The sequence below is a fragment of the Mixophyes fleayi genome, chromosome 1 (genome assembly GCF_038048845.1).
Source record: "Mixophyes fleayi isolate aMixFle1 chromosome 1, aMixFle1.hap1, whole genome shotgun sequence".
NCBI classification, from domain to species: domain Eukaryota; kingdom Metazoa; phylum Chordata; class Amphibia; order Anura; family Limnodynastidae; genus Mixophyes; species Mixophyes fleayi.
The window spans coordinates 45885705-45907614 of NC_134402.1; the positions used below are offsets into that span (position 1 = coordinate 45885705).

General features: G+C 42.6%; 1 protein-coding gene across 2 annotated transcripts in view; it reads left to right on the plus strand.

The window, feature by feature from the left end:
- LOC142136854 (uncharacterized) overlaps positions 1-21910 on the plus strand; it is a 358937-nt gene that overhangs the window by 204959 nt on the left and 132068 nt on the right. For both annotated transcript variants that reach the window (XM_075194706.1, XM_075194707.1), the window contains exon 13: positions 11927-12010. In XM_075194706.1, the coding sequence (XP_075050807.1) occupies positions 11927-12010 (84 nt within the window). The remainder of the gene's footprint in view (positions 1-11926; positions 12011-21910) is intronic.

The following is a 21910-nucleotide window of genomic DNA, read 5'->3' on the forward strand; positions in this document are numbered from 1 at the left end:
TGAGAATTATCGTGATACCTGTAACCCACCTGCTATGTAGAATCATCTTTATCTACGGATCAACAGTTCTACATTCTCATTCTCTTGGAACTGTTGTTGACCAGTGATTCACATCAATCTGCCGTGTGTTACATTATTGGATCCACACATTCTCCATTTGTCATCCTATGTTTGAACTATTGTTTACTCATCCCATGCAGTTGTCAAGAGTTACCAATTCTGAAGTGGCATGACGTGATCTGTATCCTGCTTGTGTCCAAATTGCGGTGTATTTAATATCTGCCGTTATATATATAGTCTCCCATTTCCATTGTACCATCAATCAATATACTACTTTACAGCATAGCTACCATCTCCAGTGTTTTATTACTTGTCACGTGCCGTCCCTCTGTCTCTTCCTGCACACAGGGACGGGCGCTCACTTCCGACAATAGGCAACCGGCCGTCACTTACAGATCTTCAGTATCCGGCAGTGGTGTTCAGCATCACCACCGCCGTAGGCAGCCCTGCCCCCTGTCTCCCCCTATATAAGACAGACTCTGGCACATGATGAGTGCCAGAGTATTAGGTCCCATCCTAGCTTCAGCGTTCCTGTGTATCTTGTGTGACCTCAGTGTATTACCCGGCTTGTTCCTGACTACCCCTATTCTGTGCTGCCTGTGAAGTGACCTCGGCTTTGTTATTGATCACTCTCTCCTGCGCTCCGGATACCTGACCCGGCTTGCCCCTGACTACGGATTCGGATTCTCCCTGTGGCTTCTCCTGAATTCTCGGTTCTGACCCGGCCAGCCTGACACCGCTTCCATCCTTTCGCTTCACTGGTTGCTCCCTCTGAGGACCGCGACCTGCGTGTCTCCCGCAGCGAAGACCATACTTCCTTGCGGGGGTTCCTAGCAAAGACCTGGGACACGTTAGACTCCGCACCTCTTTGGTGAGTAGTGTCAAAACCAGTAAGCAAATACTTTAAATTTGTGACAGTATACTCTGGGAATGACGTCAGATGGAACAGGTGAGCCCTCAGCTCGGGATCTCCTTATCCACCTGGGCCGCCGAGTGGAACAGCAGGAGGCGGACCAGGCTCATTTACTCCAATGTGTCCAAGGAATCATGTCTCGGCTAGATTCTCTCCAGGCGGTCCAGTCTTCCCCTACTGAACCTTCCGCTGCTTCTTCTCTCTCCACTGTGGCCCCAGTGGCTCCATCCTCCTCCCGGACCCCGCCTACCGGGCTCAGAATTCTCCCTCCAGAGAAGTACTACGGAGATCCAAAAAAGTGCAGAGGATTCCTCAATCGGTGCGCCATTCACTTTGAATGCAACTCTTCAGCCTTCTCCTCTGAACGTACCAAAGTAGCCTTCATAATATCTTTACTCAGTGGACAAGCCTTGGCCTGGGCGTCACCATTATGGGAGTGCAACGATCCCTTACTGGAGAATTCCGCTGCCTTTATCGACATGTTCCGGAAGGTTTTCGATAAACCAGGTCCAGTCTCCTCCGCCGCTTCTAGTCTCCTAAATCTTCGACAAGGTGCCATGTCTGTCGGTCAGTATGCGGTACAATTCCGCACTCTCTCTTCCGAGCTTCTATGGAATAATGAGGCCCTCATTGCTACCTTCTGGCAGGGTCTTACTGACCGAATCAAGGACGAACTTGTTACCAGAGAACTCCCCCCGGAATTGGACTCCCTTATTTCTCTATGTATCAGGATCGATCTCCGCTTCAGAGAAAGAACTTCAGAAAGATCCTCAACAAGACGTACCCCTTGATTGGCTCCCCAGTTTCAAAATCCCCTATCTCCCACAGAAGACCCAATTCAGCTTGGCCGCTCAAGATTGACGCCAGAAGAACGGGAGAGACGATTCAAGCAGAAATTATGTTTATACTGCAGGAGGCTGGTCATGTTTTAAGTCTCTGTCCTAAGAGACCGGGAAATGCCCCCTCCTAGATGGTAAGAGGGAGGCCGCCTTAGGAGTCGTTGTTTCCACTCCCTATTCTACCCCCAATCCTGAGTTCCTTATGCCTGTCCAGCTTGTGACCTCTAAAGGACCCCAGCAAACCCTCGCCTTCGTGGATTCAGGTGCTGCAGGGAATTTCATCTCGGCCTCTCTTGCCTCACAGCTCCAAGTACCCATCCAAGAATTGCCTCAACCGCTTACACTCACAGCTGTGGATGGTAACCGCGTCAGCAACGGTATCATCTCCAGCATCACAAGTTCGGTTCAGCTATTGGTAGGAGCCTTACATCAAGAGTGGATCTAATTCCTTATGTTACCACAATCTGTGAATCCTCTAATTCTGGGCCTTCCTTGGCTTCGAGCCCATTCTCCCCAATTCAACTGGTTTCGGCCCGAGGTTAATCTCCTGTGGTCCGCAGTGTCATAGCACGTGTATCTCCTCATCTCGCCCACGAGTCTGTTTAACTCGCACCTCTTCTGACGAGATTACTCTTCCGTTGGCTTATCAAGCCTTTAAAGATGTCTTTTCCAAAAAGAGATCGGAGGTCCTGCCGCCTCACCGCCCTTGGGATTACCTGATTGAATTAATTCCGGGTAAGCAGATTCCCCGTGGCAGAACTTATCTTTTATTCTTGCCTGAAAGTCAAGCCATGTCACAATACAATTCCGAGAATTTATCCAGAGGATTCATCAGAAGGTCCTCCTCTCCAGCGGGCGCAGGATTCTTCTTCGTTAAAAAGAAAGATGGGGGCCTTCGCCCCTGTATCGACTATCGACAACTAAACAAAATTACCATCAAGAATCACTATCTATTGCCACTAATCACCGATCTTTTCGATAAGATCAGCGGAGCGCAAGTCTTTTCCAAACTGGACTTACGTGGGGCCTACAATCTTATGCGTATTCGTCAAGGTGACAAATGGAAAACTGCGTTCAATACACGGGACGGACATTTCAAATACCTGGTGATGCCCTTTGGGCTTTGTAATGCCCCCGCAGTCTTCCAATCCTTTGTTAACAAAGTCTTCCAAGATATCTTATATAAATTTGTCATTGTCTATTTGGACGATATCCTGATATTCTCACAGGATATTATGTCCCATCGCCGTCACGTGAAGGAGGTTTTATTACGTTTATGTACCCACCAACTGTACTGTAAACTAGAAAAATTTTTGAGGTCAAGCAGATTCTTTTTCTTGGATACATTGTTTCAGGTTCTGGATTGCGCATGGATCCGCACAAGGTATCAGCCATTACTAGTTGGCCTCGTCCTCAGGGTACCAAAGCCATCCAAAGATTCATTGGGTTCGCCAATTACTACAGGCAGTTCATTAAGAACTTTTCCTCTGTGATCGCTCCAATAACTGCCTTGACTCGAAAATCGGCCAATCCTAAGAGTTGGCCTCCTGACGCCCTAGAAGCCTTCGACTGTCTGAAACAGGCCTTTACGTCTGCCCCCGTTCTTTCCCAGCCGGACCAACTAAAACCCTTCTTTCTAGAAGTTGATGCTTCCGCTGTCGGTATTGGGGCAGTCCTGTTCAAGAAATCCGGACTTAGTCCACATCTCCCCTGTGTTTTTTTTTCTAAAAGGTTTCTTAGTCATGAAAAGAATTACGGCATCGGTGACAAGGAGCTCCTCGCGATCAAATCTGCGCTGGAGGAGTGGCGCCACCTCCTGGAAGGCTCCCGTCAACCGGTGACGGTCTTAACGGACCATAAAAATCTGCCCTACATTAGTGAAGCACGGTGTCTCAACCCACATCAGGCACGATGGGCATCTTTCTTTTCTCGTTTTAATCTAGTCTTGACATACCATCCTGATTCCAAAAATGTGCGGGCAGATGCTCTTTCCCGTTCATTTGACAATTCGGATCTATGTCCTCCTTCGGAACCGCTACCCATGATCAACCCCACCAGTATTATTGCCCTTACCGGAACCTCTGCTAAAACACCCCCCAGAGGATGTTCTTACTTGGAACCAAATTTACGAACCAACGCCCTACGGTGGGCACACTCCTCTAAACTATCTGGACATGCTGGAGTCAAAAAGACATATGAGTTCCTTCGGCAAAGATTCTGGTGGCCAACCTTACATTCTGATGTTCGAGAATTCGTGGCTTCGTGAGCAACTTTTGCCTGTTGCAAAAATCCTAGGTCAGCACCTTCTGGTCTTCTGCAACCACTTCCTATTCCTGATCTTCCATGGCAAAGCATATCTATGGATTTCATAACCTATCTCCCTGTTAGCAACGGGTTTACTACTATTTGGGTTGTGGTTGACAGATTCTCCAAGATGGCCCACTTCGTACCCTTGGTTGCTCTTCCATCTGCATCTCAACTGGCTGCTATCTTCATCAAAGAGATCTTTATGCTTCATGGCTGTCCTCATGAAATCATTTCGGATCGTGGAGTCCAATTTGTGTCACAGTTCTGGAGGGCCTTTTGTAAGACACTCGGTTCCGAACTCAAATATTCTTCTGGCTATCATCCTCAAACCAATGGCCAGACAGAGCGCGTTAACCAAGACCTGGAGATCTTCCTACAAGGTTTTTCATCAGAGAACCAATCCAAATGGTCTAGCCTTCTACCCTGGGCAGAATTCGCGCATAATTTTCACCATCACGAATCCTCAGGTTCTTCTCCCTTCTATGTCGTTTATGGAACCCAGCCTACCCTCCCTGACTTCTCCAGTCATTTTCCATCTCCAGTTCCTGCTGCTGATACGCTGACTCGGGACTTCACTCGCATTTGGGAAAAAAACAAAAACAAGCTTCAGGAGACTTCCCAACGTCATAAGCAAGCTGCTGATCGTCATAGAAGAAATATTCCCTTGCTTCAGATCCATGACAAGGTTTGGTTGTCTACTTGCAACCTCAAACTCCGAGTGCCCTCTCAGAAATTGGCTCCACGTTATATTGGCCCTTTCCCTATCACACATGTTATCAACCCGGTAACGTATAAACTCCGACTGCCTCCCTCTCTAAGGATTCACAATGTGTTTCATGTGTCCCTCCTCAAACCATTAATCCTTAATAAGTTTTATCGCTCGCCCCGTCATCCTGCTCCTATCCAGACAGCTGTGGGCGAAGAATTTGAAGTCAGTCGCATCGTGGATTTCCGTATCCTTCACGGACGGCATCAGTTCTTGGTTCACTGTAGAGGTTTCGGGCCAGAGGAGAGATCCTGGGTGAATAAAGATGATCTCCACGCCCTACTTCTATTGAAACAATTTCTCAAAGGGAGATCTATCCGACAAATAGAGAGAGGAGGTACTGTCACGCGCCGTCCCTGTATCTCTTCCTCCGCACAGGGACGGGCGCTCACTTCCAACAATAGACGGCCAGTTGCTAGGCAACCGGCCGTCACTTCCGTTGCTAGGCAATGGGACGCGATCCTCAGTATCCGGCGGTGGTGTTCAGCATCACCACCGCAGTAGGCAGTCCTGCCCCCTGTCTCCCCCTATATAAGGCAGACTGGCACATGATGACTGCCAGAGTATTAGGTCCCATGCTAGCTCCAGCGTTCCTGTGTATCTTGTGTGACCTCAGTGTATTACCCAGCTTGTTCCTGACTACCCCTATTCTGTGCTCCCTGTGAATTGACCTCGGCTTTGTTATTGATCACTCTCTCCTGCGCTCCTGATACCTGACCCGGCTTGTCCCTGACTACGGATACGGATTCTCTCTGTGGCTTCTCCTGATTTCTCGGTTCTGACCCGGCCTGCCTGACACCGCTTCCATCCTTTCCCTTCACTGGTTGCTCCCTCTGAGGACCGCGACCTGCATGTCTCCCGCAGCGAAGACCATACTTCCTTGCGGGGGTTCCTGGCGAAGACCTGGGACACGTTAGACTCCGCACCTCTTTGGTGAGTAGTGTCAAAACCAGTAAGCAAATACTTTAAATTTGTGACATTACTACTATTGCTGAAGCCTGTGAATCCTGAACAATTTACTCTGTGTCTTCTCATCCACCGTGTCATTGTGTGTTGCCTCCACTATCCTCTGTCAGTCCTTGCTGGGAGACCGCGACCTGCAGAATAGGAGCAGCGGAGTCCATATCTCCTTGCGGGGATCCCTGGTGAATACCTCCTATCCATTAGACTCCGCACTCCTGGGCAAGTCCTATGTAGACAGAGGCAAGGGATCTACAATACCACTCAGAGTTGCGACACAGAGAAGTAACCATTTGTAATGTTGATATCTCTTCTTTTAAAACACTCAGTTCCCCTTTCTTTTAGAATAAGACTAATGAGGGAGAATGAACATGTATTCAGATTGGATTCCCATTCTTCCATAAATGATGGAGATTTAGAAATAAATGATGTTTTTTTGTCTAATTTTAAACCCTTGGGTATAAGTTGTTCTGCCACATATTTTTCTAACGTCACTATTTCCCATCACAAATGATTTTCCTTGACCAAGATGTTTTCAAGAGTAGAAATAACATTTTCTATATCTTCATCGCTAGTATTAATAATGACTGGCCCATTATCAAAAATTTCATCGACCAATGTTGGTCTCTTGGTTATATGTGAGAACATCCTGCCGCCTTCCCTGTACAGCAGTGGAAAATAAACAATCAAACAAAATAATCAGTAACAGGGATAAGCACTAATGAAATAAAAAAGCTGCCCAAAGTGCACTTAAAGGAAGACCACCCCTTCCTAAAAAGTTGGCAAATATGTAAAAATATACCTTATGGCGCTAATTGCTCAAGAACCTGACAGATGGTGATTAAAAATGGGTGTAATAGGGTGATCAATAAACAAAAATTCATAATCTTCCTTGGTGATGACTCTCTCAGTGAGGACAGCATCTAGTAAACATTTAAGGTCATTATGATATAATTTGGTAGGATCTTTTGGTAGTACACAATAGAAAGTTATATCACTTAATTGTCTGAGGGCCTCTCTATAGAAATCTTTATCGAGAATTATGATACCCCACCTTTGTCCACAGATTTTATTGCAATAGAAGTATCTTCTTGCAAAGTCTTTAAAGCTTGTTTTTCTAATGTATGTATATTGCATAAACTAAATCCAATGTTACTGGGTGGTTCTACAATGTCCCAGCTATTATGTTCTTCTGTGTATACAAATATGTATTTTTGTTAGGAACCCCTCCAGCCGGCACAACACAACCCGGAATCTACTCTGCCAATCAGGTGTTTACTGGAGCCCCTGATGGTGGGGACAGACTGGGCCGCAGACTGACAGAGGGTCGTGAAGTGTGTACCGGCTGGGGAGAACCAAGGCAAGCGGAGTGAGGTCCACGCAGAGGTCAAGGGCCGGCAGCAGACAACAGTATCGGTAAACAAGCTGAGGTCAGGGGTCACAGGCGGGTAGCAGAAACGGTAAACAGGCCAGAGTTCAGGGTCACAGGAAACACAAGCGAAGTTCAATTCAAAGCCAATCAGGGCCTGGCTCTGATAGAAACCAGCCCCCTAACTTCATTAGCCCGCAGGCTAGTAATTCTGTAGAGCGCATGCGCTCGGCTTCTCAATGCCGGGACGCAGCGCTGGAGCATCTAGTCGTTGCCCCGGCAACAGCCGGGACATGAGAGGAAGTGACGTCCCGGTGGCCATAGCGACGGCCGGGACGTAGGTGAGTGAGTCGCGGCGGCTGGGCACCGCCGCGGCTCGTAACAATTTCAACTAAAATGTATCATGTTTTTGGATAAAGACAGCTGTACTTTTGGTATTCTTTTCAGAGTATGATAAGAACACTGTCAGATAAAACTTAGAGAGAAATATCAAGTCGGAGCTTTATGAGAAATTAGTCTTCTGTACAAAAAAGGACCAACTTCAGGCATGATTAATCAGAGTAATTAATTCTACTTTTCTTTAGGCTGTGTAAACCAATGGGACAATCTTATGCTGACTAGTAGAGAGTAATAAGAAAAAGAAAAATAAGATTGTCACCATTGTACAGTGCACATTTTTATTTGTATAATCCTCATTAAAATGTAACCTTTATTCATTATGCTTTAAAATTGTTCCTATGAATTAATTGAAAAAAACCCCCAGTAGAATAAAATAAAGAATCAAGTATGTTATTCCTAATATCGTAAAGCTCACCAAGTGAACTATACGTTGGCAAGTGATCACATGCAGCTAACGCTCCAAATATAGATGCTATGGAGCTCCAATAAAATCCTATTAGAGACCATATTATTGAGTCAGAAATCGATTATTACAGCCTTATTGAGGGACATTATAGTATTTCACTTCCTATGATATTGATGGAGGGGTAACCTTATGGATAATGTATATCAATTGAAAAAGCTCTGGCTGCAAAGATATTTATTGGCTGCTGCAATTAAATATATTTAATGAATAGGTATTTATGACAGCCTAATTGTTGGAGCAATAGGAAATTACCCAACAAAATGAATACATTTATATTGTATATCAGCACAAGAGGATACTGGTTACATCCTGTATACAACATGTCTCACTAATAAGACACATTGGATTTGATTCATGTTCAGAAGTCCGTCAGTTTGCGTAGCAGACCTTGCATGATTCCGCACTGTGCATACCCAGAAACGGATATTACCCCAATTAACGCAATTGCATAAAATTCATATCTGAACGCAAATAACACTTACGACACCCTACAACTTGACAGGTGGAATGGGGGAGGGGGGTGGCTGACTACCGTAGGCCATGTACAGTAGGGACGTGCCAGGGCGCATGCAGTCAAGTCTGTGTGTGAGACGCAGGGTCCTTCACAGGAGATAGAGAGTTCTCATGTGTTTACTTTGAAGTTTTCTTTGCTTTTGCTACTTAATAAAAGTGGTTGAGGCACCTCTTCCCCTGCTCTTTCAGTACATACACATACATGGGTGTCATTAATTTGTTTGCTGAGGTTGGTTAGTAATGCTGGGGTGGATCATGAAAACACCATTTGTATCCGTGGCCATGGCTTCTGATGCCATTTAGTGACTGGTTAGTAGTGAGGGAACTACTGTTTAGCCAGATGTAGGGTTGTGGGAGAATTGTCATGCTTTACTGGAAATGTCTGCTGTAACCACCACTGACACATTAACCCATCCTGACAACTGCCAATAAACAGGGAAATGGTTCAGCCAAGCTGTGTGCGATTCCATCCAGCGAATGCCGTGCTTTATCACTATATATATATATATATATATATATATAAATACAAAAGAAAAGGGGCGCCAAACATAGTGCATTAAATGTATGACATAATAAGTAAATTCCACATATAGATTATTCCCGTACCGAAGATCTAGAAAACAACAGCTTAATCAGTGCTGATAGGTCCTCTCTGGATACCGTCTGTATTGAATCACTGGACCATAGATGGATGACTATAATGTAGACTCCTCACAATAGAGACTCCAGAATGACTAGAACTCAAAGCATATCACAATAGTATAACACCATCACAAATAAAATATGATGAAAGATTATTTTAATAAAGGCAACAAGCCTTAATACTGCAACTTTAGTAAAGTAATGCTCGTACATAAAATCGAATAAAAAACAGCTTATCTGTCCTGTCCACGTGTAAGATGTAAATCTAGCAGGGCAAAATCTGGCCAGTAATGTCCACGCTACCACGAGTCCAAAGACAGTCAGCAATCCACGTTCCAACGCGTTTCGTCTACTTAAAGACTTTCTCAAGGGGTAATGGTTAAAATAGCAAACATCCGACTTAAGTAGTTAAGTACAAACTTCAGATCCAATTGAAACATCTCCAAATTGTGGGTGGAATCCCGGCATTTCCCGATACCTCACTTCCGGTATCTCACTTCCGGGAAACGGACAATACAAATTTACAAGTAGATAAAATACTAAAAACAAACTGACATGTTAAGAACATTGATATAAGGTGAGATAAAGCTGGATATATTTAAATATTTTAATATTTTAAAGCTGGATATTTTCGAAACAGAAACTATGCGCGAGTCACCATAGCAACATGCAAACCGCATCTTTAAGCTAAGGTGACGCCCACCAAAATGACAGATGCCTGTCATTACCCTATCTGATGCTGTGGATTTTTGACTAAGGGGGGCCACTGCCCAAGTCACAAACAAATATACATAAGTAGCGATCTAGACAAAGGTACACATAATACATTGACAACATGAATATACAAATTGAGCTACTTCACATTCATTGAAGCAGCAGCATGCAGAACCAGCATGCAAACTTATCTAATACAAGATATAGTCCTATCTAAACAATTGGACAATGAGCTAATAGAGATGCACAGCTATAAGCTGCCAAAGTGTGTAATCACTCCCCATAATTGAAAGGTGGACAACTGCCAACCACTCTAATACCATAGGTGAATCTAACGACATGAAAAAAGATACCACATGCAGAGCTGACTAATACAAAGTGCACCTAGCTATAAACAAGGGTCAGTATTGTGACAAAACATAAAATGTCTGGAAACTGTGTGTAGATCTGATCTGTTTTTTATCGCCCTCACTTGCTCCTGAAGGCGAAACTTAAGAGCTCTCTTAGTCTTACCTATATAAACCTTCCGCAAGGGCATTCAAGTTGGTAAATTACTGATGTTGTAAGGCAATTAATACGTTCATTGATTTTATATTCCTTCTGATGTGATAAATCATAAAACACTTTATTCAGCGGAGAAGTAAATCTACACATATTGCAGCTATTGCATTTAAAGAAACCTCTTCCCAGGTTCTTCAAAAACGTACCCTTATTTACCTTGACCTCTTTTAGTAAACTAGGTGCCAACATGGATTTCAGATTTCTAGTTTTCTTAAAAACAATATCTGGTTTTGACGGTACCACAGATCCCAAAATGGGATCCATACGGATCAACTTCCAATGTTTATTTAAAACAGATTTTATTTTCCTCTCATCTTCACTGTATTCCGTAATAAACGGGACAATATCTTTACGTCCCTATATATATATATATATATATATATATATATATATATATATATATATAATATAATATAATATAATATATATAGCACATTTATGAAACCATTGAAAAACAGAAATTCTGATCTAGCATATAAGACCCTTTACTATTCATATCTCCAAAGGATAATATGACCCAATGTTCCATATAATTCTTCTTTCAGTTTGTAGAACTTTTTCTTTTTCACTCAGATTTTTTAATCAGTATTGTTTTCCATAGATATATATATCCACCTAAAAAAAGAGAAAAATAAAAAAGAGAATAGGTAAAATTTGTTTAATATTTTCTACATATATCACTGTTTCAACCACCACCAATGTAAGGTATTCATAACAACCAACGATCCTCTGATCACACCAATGCCACTTTATAATATCTTGTGCTTGCCCTTAAAAGATTTTTGTGTTCCAGTGCGTTTATAAATATACAAATTGATAGTGTTACAAAATAATTCAAAACTCGTGGTTCCAATAATCCACACCAAAGTGTGCTTGCAGTTATTATGCTTTATTAGTGCTTTATTGCTTATATCAAATCATGCAGAACTATAAGTTACAAATCCTGGTTTGATTTCTCCAGCAGGCAATATGGTGCATTACCCTTATAAGAACAAAGTATTCATTGTTAAAAACTACTCACATAAAACAGCTTTATCAATCGCATAAAAAGTCAATGTGTTCCCTCCCAGGGTCTGGCAATTATTCCTAAGGGATATCCTGAATGTTTCGGCAAATAAAATGATTAAATTCCTTAGCTGTCCAGGTCCTAGGATTCCTTAGACTGACAAAAATGTAGTTATTATTCATTCATCAGGTTAGGGTCCGTCAAACAAAAGAGGAAATAACAAGACAGAGAATAAGTGGGCTCTTTACCATTTGCTCTCTAGTCAAAAGGAAAATAAATCCTGAAAGGAAAAGCAATAAAATGCATATGAGGCAGCCATCTCAATGGCATGCAAACTTTTCCAGCTGTTATGAATGACTACCTCTGTATGACGCTACTAATGCTAAGCAAATGTACTTTATTCCATTTTAGGATTCATTGTCTATTGCACAAGAAGACGACATCTTTACATCTTACCTATTACCAGTCCTGCATACATCAATCCTTGCACAAAAGGTAGGCATTTATATTTATACAATGTAACTTAAGTATGTATATGTTCATTTATATAACACCACTGGGAATACAGGGCTTTACAAATATTTTAGTATACCAAATATTATATAGATAACTACAAGTGCATTGGCAGACATATAAGAAAGTTAAGTGAAAATTTCCTGCTCAATAATCTTACAGTGTAGTCAGGAACATTAAGAAAACAAACAGAAACTTTATATGAAAATTGAATTTATATATCAAGCAAAATCATAAGGGAAAAACATGGATACTTTTGTTTTAAATTTTAAAAGTACCGAAGAATGTTAGGCTATAAACTGGCATAAGGGTGTGCCAAAAAGTCATGCGACACAGTATTTTAAACTTGAAAAAATATTAACAATAAAAAATACTTGATATGGCCATAACAATCAGAGGACAGCAGTGGTACTTGTATCGTTGATGTCCTAGGTAAATAATCTTCCCCATGGTTTGCATGGGGAAGCATCGCAGGAGGCAGCCAGCTTTGGCTATTATTATTATTATTATTATCTTTGACTTATAAGGCGCCACAAAGGGTCCGCAGCGCCGTACATTACATATACAGAAAACAGAACCAAGACACAACATGATACACAAATAAATACAAACACAGGTGACAGGGTAAAGCAAATCAGATTATATCTGACAGATAGAGAAAGGGATAGTAGAAATCAGCAAGAAGAAGGCCGAAGATTAATAAAACAGGGAAAACAGGGCTTGCGAAGCAGGCCAAGAGGTACAGAGGGTGAAGAAACTGTAGAAGGAGCACACAAGGAAAGAGGGCCCTGCTCATGAGAGCTGACAACCTAGAGGGAGGGGGAGACACATAAATAGGGGTACTAACTAGGGGAGAGAGCCAGGACAAGAAAGTTAGGAGGACTGATAGACTTGAATAAAGAAATGAGTCTTAAGGGCACGCTTGAAGCCTTTGAGAGTAGATGCTAACCTGATGGAATGTGGAAGATCGTTCCACAGCAGGGGAGCAGCCCGGGCAAAGTCCTGAAGACAAGAGTGAGAGGAGGTGATCAGTGAAGTAGTGAGGCGGCTGTCAGAGGCAGAGCGGAGGGAGCGGGTAGGAGTGTAGGTAGAGATGAGATTGGAGATGTAGAGAGGGGAAGATTAACTAAGAGCTTTAAAGGTGAGGGTGAGGAGTTTAAATTTAATTATGTAGGGTATGGGGAGCCAATGTAGTGACTGTTGGAGGGAGACCGCAGAGATAGAGCGGCGGGAGAGAAAAATGAGGCGGGCAGCAGCATTGAGGATAGTCTTAAGAGGGTCAAGGCGAGAAACAGGTAGGCCAGAGAGAAGAAGGTTACAGTAGTCAAGGCGAGAGATAATAAGCGAGTGAACAAGGGTTTTCGTGGCTTCCGTGGTGAGAAAGGGACGTATCTTAGATATATTCCAAAGATGGAAGTAACAGGATTTAGAGAGGGACAGAATGTGAGGCTTAAATGAGAGGGAGGAATCAAGGATGACGCCAAGGCATCGGACTTGGGGGACAGAAACGAGGGTAGAGTTATTAACAGAAATAGAGAGGGGGGGAGGTGGGAGAGTCCTGGCAGGGGGGAAGACTATAAGCTCGGTCTTGGAAATATTGAGTTTAAGGAAGCGTTGGGACATCCAAGATGAGATGGCCGAGAGACAGGAGGAGACACGAGACAGAAGGGAAGGGGAGAGGTCAGGGGATGAAAGATAGATTTGGGTATCATCAGCATAGAGGTGGTACTGGAGGCCAAAGGAGCGGATGAGGACACCAAGGGAGGAGGTGTAGAGGGAGAAAAGCAGGGGGCCAAGAACGGAGCCTTGAGGAACGCCAACGAGTAGGGGAAGAGGGGGTGATGTAGAATCAAGAGTAGAGCCTGAGAAGGAGCGGTTGGTGAGGTAAGAGGAAAACCAGGAGAGGACAGTGTTACATAGGCCTAAAGATTTGAGAGTTTGCAAAAGGAGTGCGTGGTCAACGGTATCGAAGGCAGCAGAGAGGTCAAGAAGGATAAGAAGGGAGTAGTGTCTATTGGATTTAGTGAGGAGAAGGTCATTAGTGACCTTAGTGAGGGCAGTTTCAGTGGAGTGGAGGGGGCGAAAACCAGATTGGAGCGGGTCAAGTAGTGAGTGAGAGGAAAGAAAGGAGGTGAGATGGTTGTAGACAACCCGTTCAAGGAGTTTGGAGGCAAAAGGAAGAAGCAAAATAGGGCGGTAATTAGAGAGAGAGGCGGGATCAAGGAACGGTTTCTTGAGTATGGGGGAGACAAGAGCATGTTTAAAAGAGGAGGGGAAGATTCCAGAGGAGAGGGAGAGGTTGAGGAGGTGTGCAAGGTGGGAGCAAGCTTCTGGAGAGAGGGAGCGGAGAAGGTGGGAGGGGATTGGGTCCTGTGTGCAAGTGGAGGGGGAGAGGAAGAGAGAAGGGTATGGACTTCATCTGCAGAGGGGAGGGGAGAAAGGAGATAGCAGCAGCAGAGGAGGGTAAGAAGGGGGACAGAATGGGCATGGAGGGGGGGAGGGTGGTGTAAGAAGGGATTGCTGGGAGATGTCATGACGTATAGACTCAATCTTGGAGGTGAAGTGGGTAGCAAAGTCGACAGCAGAGAGCGTGGTGGGGAGTGGGAGAGGGGGAGGGGAGAGGAGGGAGTTGAAGGTGGCAAAAAGCGGATGGGGGTTAGAGGATTGTGAAGAAATGAGAGCTTTGAAGAAAGATTGTTTAGAGAGGGAAAGGGCCGAACTATAAGATGCAAGCATGAACTTGAAGTGGAGGAAGTCAGCATGAGTGCGTGACTTTCTCCAAAGCTGTTCTGCACTGCAGGAGCATTTTTGAAGATAGCAGGTAAGTTTAGTGTGCCACGGTTGTGGCGGGGACCGACGAAGCTTGACGGCGACAGCCGGGGCGACAGAGTCAAGTGCAGCGGTAAGAGTGCGATTGTAAAAGGAGACAGATTTATCAGGGCAAGAAAGAGTGGTGATGTGGGAGAGGAGCGAGCCCAGGGAGGAGGAGAAAGTGGTAGGATCAACTGTGTCAAGATTACACCTGGTGAGCGTAACCTTGGGGGCCGGGGACGATCAGAGGGGTGGAGAGATGCTAAAAGAGAGGAGATGGTGGTCCGAGAGAGGAAAAGGTGAATTAATGAGGTCAGAGACAGTACCGAGGTGTGAAAAAAACAGATCTAGGGAATGGCCAATGCGGTGGGAGGGAGAGTTGGTCCATTGAGAGAGACCAAGGGAGGAGGAGAGGGAGAGAAGTTTGGAGGCAGCAGGGTCTGAGGGATTGTCAATAAGGATATTAAAATCCCCCAAGATCAGGGAGGGAAGGTCAGAGGAGAGAAAGTGAGGGAGCCAGGTGACAAAGTGATCAAGAAATTGGGAGACAGGACCAGGAGGACGGTAGATAACAGCAACACGAAGGTGGACTGGGTGGAATAGGCGGATAGAGTGTACCTCAAAGGAGGAAAAAGAGAGGGAGGGTTCAGGGGGAAGAACCCGAAAAGAGCAGCAGGAGGAGCAAAGTATGCCGACGCCACCACCTTGCCGTTCCCCAGGTCTGGGTGGGTGGGAGAAGGACAAGCCCCCGAAAGAGAGAGCAACAGGAGAGGTAGTGTCCTCGGGGGATAGCCAGGTTTCAGTGATGGCAAGCAGGTTGAAGGATCTAGAACAGAGGTCAGGGAACATTTTTACCTTTTACCCCAAAATATATTTAGATACGCCGACGTCACCCTCTTGATTTGAAAGGAAGGAAATCATATATTATTAATTATTGGAATTCAAAATTTTATTGAATCTATTCAAAGTTTCTTTGAAAGCTTCAATTTCAAAACTTCAGGTTTTGGAGAAATGATGTTGCATCATTTTTGATACGAGAGCATCAATATTGGGGCATTTTGAAGTCAGAACAATTTGGATACAGTCTTCAGCGTCCAATCAATTATCTCTGCTTTGTTTTTATGTTCGTTAGAGTGGAAAATCCTTGTTCACAAAGGTAGATTGTTGCAAAAGGCAGAAACTTTTTGGCTGCCTCCTCATGTGCAGTTTTGATGCCTTTGCAGCTGTTGACATCCAAAAATATGACAGATCTGCTTTGTTTTCAAATGTAATATGTGCTTCATTATTGCATCGAAGCTCAAGAAGTGCCTCTGCCAACCCTTGAGGCTCTTCTGGTACAACAGCAATTTCACTTTAAAGGGGTCTACAATCCAACTGATAGCATGTGAATAGGCAGCATTACCCCCAGGAATTTCATTTTTACCCCACTTGGGGTAATTTACCCCTGTTCCCTGACCAGTGATCTAGAGATAAAGAGATCATGGATAGAGGTTAATTTGTTGCAGATTGATCTGGCATTCCAGAGACCACAGGATAGTGGAAGAGAGGGAAGAGGAGAGATGTGGATGAGATTGTTGGGGTTGCTTGTCTGCAAGGGTGAGTAAGATATGGAGTGAGGGGAATGACAGGAAGAGAGGGTTGGAATTGGACGAGACGCAGAAATAAGAGGGGATTTGTCAGCAGACAGGAGATGAAGGGCAGGGGAGGAGTGGAGATGGGGCAGATAATGGGGTTTATGAATGGGAGAGGCAGAAGGTAGGAGTGATGTGAGGGATAAGATTAGCTCGGGGGAAAGAGAGGGAGGAGGTAGGTAGGAGTAGATTGACACTGAGAGAAGAGCAGCGAAGGGGACAAGAGGGAAAGGGTGTGAGTGGGGAAAGGGAGGAGAGAGGAAAAGATGTAAGAGGGGGCAACATGTTAGATCAGGGGCCCAGAGGCACAGAAGAGATGAGGAGTGAAATAGGGAGGGGGATGGGAAGTGAGAAGGGGGAGTGAGGAGGAGGAACAATATGGAAAGGTTGAACATGGGAAGCAGGGGGATAGAGGGAGAGGACAGAAGTGAGAGAGGAGTAAATCATGATAAAGCTATAGAAGGTGTGGAATTTACGGTTGAAAGAATTCAGAAAGCAAGAATGGTAAGGGCTTACAAGTGTAGTGAGGAAATAGTGAGAGCACAAGAGGTGAATAAAAAGAATGCAAAGGTAGAAGGAGAGAAAAGAGGAAGAAGAGATGTAAAGTATGAGTCAGGGAATAAGAAGCAGAAAGGACAGCAGAGATAGCAGATGGGTGGGTTTAGAAAAAACAGTTAGGTGAAACAGGAACAACAGGCCTGATTGGAAGGCAATAGTATAAAACAAGGCATAATACAAGGTGCACTAAGCTGGTGATACAAATCCACAGGACAAGAGGGAGCCAGTTCAAAGTTCAAGCTAAGTGGAGTAACAGTGTGGTTTAAAAGTGTGAATCCAAGCAGCACAAGAGGAATCATCAAGTGATAATACTGCAGCAAGCCTGAATAAGTGTGAGAAACAGTTCAGCAGGGAGAGTCCAGGCAGTTAACAATCCAGGTGGTGAAGGAAATCAGAGCTCAGGGCAGTTTGTTGAATGTTGTCCTCATGTAGCAGTGTTTGCAGGTAAAAGGTTTCCCTCCTGTTCTCCTCTTGTATATCTCTAACTATACTAGTCAATACACTTGTAATAATTTCACTTAGAAGAATTCTCACTAGCTAACAGCCTAATACTGCTGTTTAAATAGGTTGAAATAGCCATGTGACCACTTTCATGAGTTAACCCCCACTAATCACACACTACAAACAAAGTAATAAAATTCTTAAACAAACAAATAGAGGGTAAACATACCATATAAACTACAATATCTGCACAATTGAGCTTTAGAGGCTATGCACCTGGAGTGACATATACATGATCAGGGTGTGAAAGTATGTGTGCAGCCCTATTTAAAATAGAAGGGTTTAGAATCAAGAGCTGAGAAAGCCAGTGAGAAGAAAGTTACAATCATCAAAGTGGGAAAGTATAAGAGTTTATATTAGCATTTGTATATACTGTTTATACTCTGTAATACTGCTTTGCTGGTTTAGGTATATATTTTTTTGCCTGTAAACCTCATACAAACTGATATTGTCTGCCCCATCTATTCCCACCCTTGCCCTTTATGCCTATTTCCCAGACAACAAATATCTATAGTATACACTGGTGCACCTGTATTTCTGGAATACTGCAAAAGCGATATTTCATTGTGCAAGATTATTGTAACAAAGTAAGGAACGGAGAGGATGCAGTTTTAGGGACACTGCTTATTGTGCAGTATTGTACATGGCCATTTTCACTTGTACAAAAAACAGAGAAGCATTGTATGATGTCATAAATGTGATACATGCGTTTTTCAAAACAATAAGTGTGTGTGTGAACCAATGTAAAAATTAAATCAAAATGCAAAAAAAATAAATGTTTTATTCAATGCTACAAAAAACACAAAGGGCTAGATTTACTAAGCTGCGGGTTTGAAAAAGTGGGGATGTTGCCTATAGCAACCAATCAGATTCTAGCTTTCATTTATTTAGTACCTACTACAAAATGACAGCTAGAATCTGATTGATTGCTATAGGCAACATCCCCACTTTGTCAAACCCGCAGCTTAGTAAATCTAGCCCAAAGAGTCTAATGTTGAGTTGAACACACACAATCTCAGCTCAAAAAAACTGCACATAAAAATAGCATATTTATGACCATATGCTGAGCCTTACTCATCACAAGATTGTGTTTTTCCACATCCCCATTAGGGACTGTTTCAGTTTCTATGGAAAATGATTTAGTATTATGATGTATTTGTTGATTGTCTATGTATTGACTGTTGACAATGTTCTGTGACTGTCTAATTTGGAAGCAATAAACACTTTTGGTCCTTCACTATTTTAAAAAAAAACAAAATAAAAAAACCAACCTTTGGAACAAGAAACCCATTTCAAAAGTGAAAACATCATAATATAAAGTTCAGTTTATGCAAACACCTAGATATTGTCATTTTTCTTGGCCAAAATTCAGTCCTCCAAGACTTATAGTACCATGGATACAAAAACAAACATGCTTTTCTGCTTGGATAATATGGTACATTTATTAGCCCTTATCGGGGTTTACATTTGTTGGGCAGCAACCTCAACGGCCATTACCTACTTCTCTGGCCCATACTTTTTGTGAATCTTTTCTATGTTCATTAGCATTACCATTTTGCCCATATTGCTTATCATTTTAAGATCCAAGATTATATTAGAGTAATAAGGAGAAATTTTCAGAATATTAAATTAAACTTGTTTATACCCCATTCATACTGCACCAAAAACCCGGGTTTTTGCAGAGGCACGCTGAAAAACCCAGGTAATTCCCGGGTCTCACCATTCATACTGTAAAAAAAAAAATGGCAAAGTAAAAAAAAATGATTTTAATTAATAAAAAATACATAACAAATGTTTACTTAACTTATTTTCAGCCAGTGGTGTCTCCGGTGCGTTGCCGGCTGTCAGGGGGACCTCTGGGTACTAAAATGACGTCATTTCTAATGGACTAGAAATGACGTCCTTTTAGTACCCAGAGGTCCCCCTGACAGCCGGCAACGCACCGGAGACACCGCTGGCTGAAAATAAGTTAAGTAAACATTTGTTATGTATTTTTTTTAATTAAAACATTTTTTTACACTTTTTTTTTTTTCTAAAACCCGGGTTGGGCAGGTGCAGTATGAACCCACCCGACCCGGGAATCTTCTTATCTATACTGCCCTGTGCCCCGGCAATATCCCGGGTTAACAACCCGGGATATTGCCGGGGCGGCAGTATGAAAGTGGTATTAGCTGGAATCTACACTTATATCCAAATTTAGACGTGTTCGTGTCAAATAAAATCATTACATTATTTACGGTTTTATTACACTCTTCACATTTAGACATTTTATGGTTTACATAGCTTACATAATACCTTGTTCAAACCTCACAAAAAAAAATCTAAATATTTTTAAAATATTTATATTTTTCCATCATGTTAAAGTTTCTCATCTTAAAAACATTATTAAAAAAAATGACATAGCACTTTGGATTTGGCTTTGGGGTGGGTGACAACCACACATTAGTTTAAATACAACATTAAAAAGTCATCTATATATTTATTCATCTAAAGTCATTACTATATATTTTGTGTTTTTCTTTTTTTTTTTTATAATATTGTTGTACATTTATTGCTTAAAGGGTATAGAGAACAGCCCTATTTCAGCCTGTTAAATCTGAAAACAAGCACCTCATTGTACTTATGTGGGATAATTGAATATGTTATAGTACATACAGGCTATGGCAACTTCAGATATCTTTGTTAATTGATTATTGAAGACACCTAGGGCTAAATGTATTAACCTCCGGTTTCTTCAACTCCCGCGCGTATTGGCGTCTTCAGCGCTTAAATGTAAAGCCTTCCCTTTACAAAGCAGCGCCGCTTTAGATTTAAGCGCCGAAGACGCCGAACTCGCGGGAGTTGAAGAAACTGGAGGTTAATACATTTACCCCTTAGTCTGTGTCATAACATTTTTTGGCGTGTTTTTTTTTTACTAATATTTACTATTTTTAAAAAGTTGAATTTATCCCTATTTAAACACAAAGGGCTAGATTTACTAAGCTGCGGGTTTGAAAAAGTGGGGATGTTGCCTATAGCAACCAATCAGATTCTAGCTTTCAATTATTTAGTACATTCTACAAAATGACAGCTAGAATCTGATTGGTTGCTATAGGCAACATCTCCACTTTTTCAAACCCGCAGCTTAGTAAATCTAGCCCAAAGGGTGTTAATGATATTCCTTGAAGAAAAAAAAATAAAAAATTATATATATATATATATAATATTTATTTTTAATGTGATGTATAATATCTCTAACTTGGTTAAATAACTCTAGCCATTTTTATATAAGGTATGGCAAAATCCCTAAACATGCCTTCATCTAGTAAAATTAGTAAGTCTAAACAATCTCATAAACCGCTATCTCAGCTTAACACGCTCCCTTCTCCTAGCCATAACGCACCTTTATTTGGAGATATATCTAACCTTACACAATCTGGCCCTCCCTTTTTTACCTCTGCGGGCGAGATGGCTAGGGAAGTATCACGCATTATAATGCCTTTATTAGATTCGAATCCTGACTCTATTCAAATATCTGTCAAAACTTTGGTCGAACATTTGGTAGATAATACGAAACGTATTTCCGAGGTAGAAAAGAGGGTTAGTGATACAGAAGATAAAATATTATGTCCCTGTCTCCTGTGCTCATTCCCCCTCTAACTAAAATCTGTAATCTCTCTCTTTCTACTGGTATTTTTCCATCACTATTCAAGCATGCAGTGATTATTCCCATTTAAAAAAACAGAATTCTGACCCTAACTCTCATAAATTACCGCACCATCTCCCAGCTCCCATGCCCCTCCAAGCTTCTCGAGAGAATTGCCTACACACGCCTCACACACTTTCTTACAGCAAACAACCTATTGGATCCTCTTCAGTCAGGCTTTCGCTCTCAACACTCCACAGAGACTGCGCTGACCAAAGTTGTCAATGATTTGATCACAGCAAAAAAAAAACAACCAATACTCTTTTCTAATTCTCCTGGATCTCTCTGCTGCATTTGACATTGTTGACCACTCTCTCCTCATACAAACACTACAATCCCTAGGTCTTGAAGGCACTGTCCTATCCTGGTTCTCATCCTACCTATCAAATCACTCTTTCAGTGTTAATTTCTCTGGATCCACCTCTGCTCCGCTTCCTTTATCAGTTGGAGTACCACAAGGCTCAGTCCTAGGTCCTCTGCTATTCTCTATCTACACCACTTCTCTTGGAAAACTAATAAGCTCCTTTGGATTTCAGTATCATCTCTATGCGGATGATACACAAATTTATCTATCCTCTCCTGATCTTTTACCATCTGTGTTGTCTCGCGTTACTGACTGTCTTTCTGCCATTTCATCTTGGATGTCTTCTCGTCAACTCAAACTCAATCTTTCAAAAACTGAATTAATAATATTCC